The sequence below is a fragment of the Papilio machaon genome, chromosome 24 (genome assembly GCF_912999745.1).
Source record: "Papilio machaon chromosome 24, ilPapMach1.1, whole genome shotgun sequence".
NCBI lineage: Eukaryota > Metazoa > Arthropoda > Insecta > Lepidoptera > Papilionidae > Papilio > Papilio machaon.
In genome coordinates this window covers 2,260,815-2,268,590 of record NC_060009.1, presented here as the reverse complement: position 1 = coordinate 2,268,590, position 7,776 = coordinate 2,260,815, and the positions used below count along the sequence as shown (strand labels likewise).

General features: G+C 36.3%; 1 protein-coding gene across 1 annotated transcript; it reads left to right on the top strand.

Annotated features, from left to right (window-relative positions):
* Positions 1-1,226: 1,226 nt before the first annotated feature.
* Positions 1,227-7,776, top strand: LOC106712285. Its single transcript, XM_045683890.1, has 13 exons — positions 1,227-1,237; positions 3,066-3,212; positions 3,633-3,718; positions 4,018-4,099; positions 4,331-4,412; positions 4,607-4,778; positions 5,033-5,258; positions 5,518-5,773; positions 5,993-6,122; positions 6,272-6,401; positions 6,613-6,662; positions 6,823-6,880; positions 7,684-7,776. Exons 2-13 carry the CDS (start codon positions 3,072-3,074, stop codon positions 7,774-7,776), a joined length of 1,506 nt encoding a protein of 501 aa, XP_045539846.1. The 5' UTR covers positions 1,227-1,237; positions 3,066-3,071.

Here is a 7,776-nt window from a genome sequence, read left to right as displayed (position 1 = left end):
CCGCGACTCCGTCCGCGCGGAATAAAAAAAGTTCCTATGTCCGTCTCCTAGTTCTAAGCTACCTGCCCACCAATTTTCAATCGAATCGATTCAGCCGTTCTTGAGTTATAAATAGAGTAACTAATACAACTTTCTTTTATATATATAGATATATATAGTAGTTTTAAGCTTACATAGGGATTTCAATGGTTGAGTGTTTATAGACATATCAAGGTTCATCATTACTTTTTCCATGAAGGATTATTTACAATTCTGAATGGCTAAGAATGTATAATTTTGGTGAGTTAGTCATCACGTTTAGCTGGACAATAGACACGACTACGTCATGATCGAACATTGAAGATAATTACAATAAATACATGATTCAAATGAAAAATGACTAGTGGATTGAAACATGGAAGTCATCTGAGCGAAACTGTGTTGCTTCTGGAAGAAGAGCACCGAGCGTTCCACGCTAAGTTTAGTGTCTACCCGCAACGAGTAAAAAGAGTTGTTAATTAATGTTTTCTAAGTAGATTTTTTTCTATTAAAACACCCTTTTAGACCTCTTTGTTTCTTAGTTTGACAAATTATAACAGAAGATTTTGACAAACTTTCGATGAAGTTAGACTTTTGATAAATTTGTTTATTTTTTATATATTTTACTAGTTTTTCGATGTACTTTATTTGATATGTGGTTTTATTTTCAAGTATATATTAGGTAAGTTAAATTTTAATAAAGACATACCATGTTTGAAAGGCCTTATCAAGGATTAAGGACAAACTTAATGAAGGAAAGGGATAATAAGGAAGGGTAGTTTCCGAAGCGTAGAAGAATTCCTAAGTCTAATGGTTACGTTTAAGATTGATTGTTGGTTTCTCTACCATGCCATTGTTGTCACCCCTAAACTTTTACCATTCCTCGTCTTTTACTACCTCTCAGCATTTATTACCTTGTTTTCTTCCTTTACTACCTTTCGTACTTCTAACTACTCTACCAAGTACGCGACCAACTGCCCAATTCACTACTGAAACGACTATTTCGGCTTTTTTACTTTTCTGCATTCCATTCTTCTAAACTTTCACCACTTATTTCCAAACTTCTGATGAAATATGAAACAGACTAATAAGAGAAAAAAATCACTGAAAATAATAATATTCTATATACCCTTAAGTTGTGAATAACAATATTGTTGGATTCAATCCGTCGTTTTGTTACAGAAACAAATCTTAATTTCCAAAACAAAGGAATCCTTGGGTACTAACTGTATTTGTTATATTTCGATTTAATTTGTTTTAAAACGAATCTTAAATAAAAGACAGATGTGAAGTGGAAGTGATTCCGCGTTTCGTCTGATGAGTGTGGTGCCGAAGGCCTAATTTTAGTCCTCTTGTCCTTCCCACCGTTTTCTTATAAGGAATGGATGTGGATTTGATGGAGGAGATGCAAAGCAAGGTTAAATATTCTCTTTTTGCGAGTCTCCTCCTTCGACGATTGAGGGCAGGCAACGCATCTGCAATTGCGAATGTTTATGGGCCTTGGTTCCTTCGTCATTTCGGCGAATTCATGTGGCCACTTGCTCGACTTGCTCGTTTGCCAACTTGGAATATAAAAAAAAACAAGAGGGTTCTGTGATTTGCATTACGAAAAAAATATTTAATCAATTTAAATGAAAGTCGCAGAATAATATTAATTTTAAGTAAACATTACTTAATCTAAAATTAGTATCTAATGTTGTCTATTTGTAAACTACTGCCTATTGTTATAAGCAGAGATGACGTAAGGTACAAATAAAATGTATAATTTACCAAAACAAAATGTTCATAACAATTTGGGGTTGACTAATTGTCTCGGAAGATGTTTTTAATTCCTCTCTTGACTTCCAATAAGCGAACACGTCGCATAAAACAATCGAATATCACAAACAATACTCACCGAGTTTAAAAAACATAACTCAGCGGCATTAGGCGCAACACCAACGCGAAACGAAGGCGCCAATTTCAGTTTTTTTTTTAAGTAGAAGCAGGCTATTTTTGGTTATACAGCCAGTTCAACGGTTAAGTTCTTTATGGTTGCATAATTTTTTAATAGTGTTCCAATACTTTTTTAAATATTTTATTTAGATTTTTATGTGTTTTTTCTATACATTGGCTTTGAAAATTGTGATAAATACTTCGGTGGATACGCTAGTGATGTAATTAGATGTAAAATTGGTAAGTTAAATTGAAATCAATGTACAAGCACAAACAAAACTTTGTTACTTCCATAATACTAATCAAAATTTTTATATTTTCACGTCTCTTTGAGGAAAAAGGATGGAATTATTTACCATTTTTGGAGAATATATCGACTCCTAAAAATTACAACGAATTTAGTTTTCAAATTAAAACTGTTTTTAAAGGATTGTATATCCGTTCGAGTTCGTTCGATTAAAAACTTATGTTCATTATTTTATATGAACAACGATATATTTTTAACTTCATAGCAAATTATAATAATCTTGTTTATAATATACATCTCGGATTCACACAGACATGGGTAATATTTTTAATATAATATAATATCGAGTCAATAAATATTTCTTCAGTTATTAGCTACATACCATATTTCAAAAAGCGGTTTTTTGTAGTCTGGTCATCTTTTTAAATCCCATCGGTACATCTCTTTGAAACCGACATTGCAAAAGAAGCTGTTGTTTTTATTGTAGTCACAACAATAATATTGACGATCATATTAGTGACCTAACGTTATAGCAATTTAAATATAACCGAAATTGTAAGAATGATTTGTATTGTAGACAGATTAGATCAGGTCGTCAACGACTGCTAACATCATCAATTTTAAAACAATGTACCCGTTTTTGGTATCATAAAATCTTTACATGTAATATCTTTAAAAGATTGTCTTCTGGGGAAAAACAGCGTTATATGAGACTTGCCTCACTAGAAATACCTTGTCGGATCATCGTATTTTGTTGTGGGTTGTTGTTCTTTCGACCATGAACATGTTTATTCCAGAAATTTCTAGCTTCATCGACCGTGACTGTAAGAATAGGTCCAGTTTACTAATTGTTATATTGTCGCAGACAATAATGCTGTCGAGGTTACTGACAACGTTCCTGTGCGCTTCCTTCGCGTGGTCAGTGCTTATCGATGACCAGCCGTACTGCGCAGTCAGGTACCGAAGACTATGTCAAGGGAAGGGTCGCCACGTCGCCTGTCAGTTTCCCGTCGTAAGTATTTGGCGGGATCCTCAGAATTTAATACAAATTGGAATAGCGCCATCTTGTAGTAATTTGACATAAACAACATTTTCAAAGTTTACCATTATCATATGAAATTTGTTTGAACTCGTTAGGTATATCTTATTTTAATACGTCTCTAGATTTAATAAATTTCAATCATATAGGCTGATGAATCTAGTTAGAACACATTGTCACAAATCCGCAATGTAAACATTTTCATATTGTCTCATCTATTTGCCTTTACATTTCTTTTGTTTTGTGTTGTCGTGTTTGTTTGACAACACAACGACAAAGGAACTATTTCTACTGCAACTCCATGTTAATTTTAATTCCAGGATAGAATTATAGGTTTCAGGTTGAAATAATTTTAAACATGTATAGAGCATAACCAGATCTTTGATTTTCCAGCCGGGACCTGGCACGTCATGTCGAAACTACACACAAATTAGATTTACAAGTGAGCTGAAGCATTTCATTGTACACTATATCAACAGGTAAGAATCAATTCGCCATTGTCATAAAAACCATTTAGAAAGACTGGCCATCTTGAATGGAACAATCAGTCCAATCACCAGTCCATATACCAGTTGGTAGTAGTAACGCTAGTCTCCGATATAATATTGTTTATTTTTTTTTTTCAATTATACGATTCTTAATTTTACATTTAATTGCCAGTTGCTACTATTTACTGCTCCATTTTCTTCATTAATGAGTATGTTAAAACATATGGTGGTCCTTTAGGATTCACTGTTATTGTGGGGCTGATTGTTTATTGTTTTTCTATGGAATGCAGACGTCGACAAAGAATAGCTTCCGGTAACGAGAGAGTACGTGGCGGAGCACACCTGCCCAGACCGGAAGTTATGATGATGGTGGTTAGTATTATATTTAAAAGAAGATCAGTCATCGAATGCGATTAGTCTTGCTTCTTACGTTTTTCTATCACTTGTTTCAACAAAGATATTACTGTACCTCTTTACGATTCAACCAAAAGTCAAATTTCATTTGAAAACATGTTTTTAATTTCTCTGAATCCGATATTTTTGAATATTTGATTTATGAAACATGAAATTTTATTTATAATTAAAAATGAGTTTTGTTTCCAGGCCTGGGATCGTGAATTAGCTCTCCTGGCACAAAGGTTGGCAGATCAGTGTCATTTTGTGCATGACGATTGTCGTGCGACAGGTACTTACTAGTTTTCTTAGTGAAAATGTAGTTAATGCCTTTTCTTGTGGAATCCTTTTAACAATAGTTAATATCATTCTAGAAAAACTCCGCGGAAAATTTTTAATGACTTCCTGCTCTTCAACACCTTTCAAGCTTTAAGCTTATAGATCTCAACGGAACGTAGGTCCATAACTAGTCTTGTGTTTTTCCAGTACGGTACCCATACGCGGGACAGACGGTAGGCGAGGTGCGTTGGCGACGCTCCAGCGAGTCGGACGAGCTGAGCGCACAGCGAGCGATACGACGGGTATTTGACGCCTGGTGGGGTGAAAGGAGACGCGTACAACCCAAACAACTTACAATGCCCTTCAGACTTACTGCGAAGTAAGTAGCATTTCACTAACTACTCTACTCAGACGCTTTAAATCTCACTCTAATTCCACACTGAAGGTGGCCCATTACGACCTTTTAACTCTCGGTGCGGCAGACCAGTAACATGGGAGTAGACGAAAATGATATTTAAAGGGGTCGCATAATCTTACTTTACTACAGTTACTCATAGTACTACAATGCAAATATATCAAGTCACGGAAGTATTAACGTGTAGTCACGCCATTTTTGGTATTTGTTTTTCACAGGGGAACAGTGTGGGGTCACTTCAGTCAAATCGCGGTGTGGACGCTGCAGGCGGTAGGCTGCGGCGCGGTACGACACGGCGCGGAACACCCACGGCTTCTGCTTGTTTGCGACTTCTCACACACCAACATGCTCGGCCAGCGCACACTGACTCCCGGCCCTATGGCGCCCTGCCCCATGCATACCGCACGAAGATCGAGGTCACCGTATCCATTGCTTTGTGGACCGGTAAGAACACACATAGATCCGTTTTGTGTTCTGCAGAGTTTGGATAAAACAGGTTTTACCCGGATACAATGTATTTATAGCAGCTGTTGCTGCAATGGTGTTCTCGAAACTGAGATTTGGTACTACAACTTTATATAATACGAGAACCCTAAGCCTTTAAGTGTTTCGATAATAATAAGTGTGCTACAGACTGTACCTATATATTCTAGCTTGCCTTTCTTTTCCCGTCAAATGACCACAAAAGTTGCTTTTATGATAGGTGCGTCATCATCTAGCCGAGCCTGATGACCCTGGGGACAAAAACGACGACGCTCAGTACGACGACATGGAGAAAGACGACCCTGACGTGTACGACGAGGGAATGACGACTACCAAGGAAAGACGGACTTCACAGAGGCCGTTGCCAGCGCCCAGGTTAGAGAAGAAACACCGCCCAGATCAGTATGAGAGGCTGATTGATAAGGAGGACTTTAGTTTGGATCCAGATGAAGAAAGTCCTATACAAGCTTTTAAAGGTAAATCGGATATTTATTCTTCAAACTTGAGAATGGAAATGAAAAAGGCTCACAAATATTATTCAACTTTCATAAGAAACAAAAATTTTAAATCAAGAAGTGGGAGCATTGGCGGAGAGTTTCGTGTTTCAAACCCCTTTGGCACCCCAATCCCCGAAAAAGTATTACCATAGCTGTTTTGCCTTTGACATACATATTTAGGAACTTCATTTCTTTTAGCTCCAGAGAAGGTGACAACAACGATTGTCGAAAAATTACAGCGCGAACTAGTAGACAACAAGAAAGAAAAGGTGACGTTAAACAAAATGTTTGACTGGCGATCACGTTCAACTACACCAGTGAATTTCCCGTAAGTTATCTTAACGATAGGTTTCCACCTTAAACACAGATAAATATAGCGTCATCATTGTTTTATACAGTTGTGTTGGCAGTGGAAACGCACGGTTAGACTTTTTACTCTATATTGATTTTAATTAAATGAAATCAATGTTTCTTTAGTAACGAGAGCTGGGAGAATGGTGAAGAAATGACGACTGCGAAGATTAGAAGAATGAAATCAAACCCTGAAGAGGAAGTGGTCAATGACGACCTTTACCATGCGACTCGGATAGAGGACACTACAACGCCTGTAGGTTTTATTAAAATGTCCTTGAATGATAAAAAATAAGCGGCTTGGTTCTGGTTGGTGGATATAGAGAGGCAAATTTAATTGGCAATGGGCAGGATTATTGCTCGTAAAAGAAATGTATTATGGGGCCGAAAGTTTCAAGGACTTATTTACGACGGTAAAAGTAATTAGTTTATTAGGCTTTTTAAATTTGTAACTTTTTTTTTCGTAGGAAATGACTGAAAGACAACGATGGAAGCCGACAAGAGAACGTCCGCAAAGGTTTGTATGTTTTGCTACTCACATATTTTTATATTCTGACTCTCTGAAGCCGACTAGATGGATGAAGTGTCATGGTCTTCAAACGTATTTAACTCTAGAGGTAAATAAGTTTTTTTTTTTAAATAAAAGTTAATTTTAAAAACTTTTTGCGTATTTACAGGCCTGGAGCGAATGCACTGCTGAGCAAAGTACCCGAAAAGGCGATGAAACCAACAGCGGTTAGTATTCATATTACTGTGCGTTTTCACTTCCAAAACATTCATGCCAAAGTTTATCTCGCTAATTGCTTCGAAAAACGGAAACAATAATATGTTTTGGTGAAAATGTTTCCGCCCGTGAAACCCATAGTTACAAAATAAAACATATCAATGTTACTAGTAACATTTATGCCCGAAACAATTTAGTTGATAAAGATTTATTGAATTTTGGCAGAACAAGGAAGAAAGATACGATAGCTTCCGCACCTTTTCAAAAGATAGAAGACATGATTTGCTGTTAGGCGAAGACTTAATAATTGATTATTGAAGTGGACGTTTTAAAATGGTAGCTTGTAAATTCTTCTTACTCAAGATTTTATGATCGTTACTCTCATATTCTGAGACATTTAGAAAAAACAAGGCAACATTTAGGAAAAACAAGAAATGCTATCTATTAAAAAAGAGATCATAGGTAATTAGAGCTGCGCTTATTTTTAAACGATATTTATATTCCCTTAAAAAAAATCAAAGAAAGTATGGATGGTTTGTAAAAAAAAGGATATGCGTAAGTAGGGAGTGAAGTCAGTTATGACGGGTGATAGAGATGAATGGTAGAGTAGTACATACTGTGTCGATCAAGGTACAAAGTAGGGACAAGAGCAGGTTTATGATGATTCCCTTTAAAATGTGGCATTGCCTGTTTAATGCTTCTTCCTTTGTTTTGGTTTCTTCGATGAAATTTACTCTTAGTGTCCATTAAATTACTCTAATTGCTTTTTCTGTAGTTTTTAATACTAAGGTGACTGATTCTCTTTTATTTGCAGTCCTCACTAAAGTTGGACAGCGAAGATCAAGATCAGTTGTTCCGCGACACAGGATTCAATGCCCAGTGGAGACAGGACTCGAAGAAAACATAA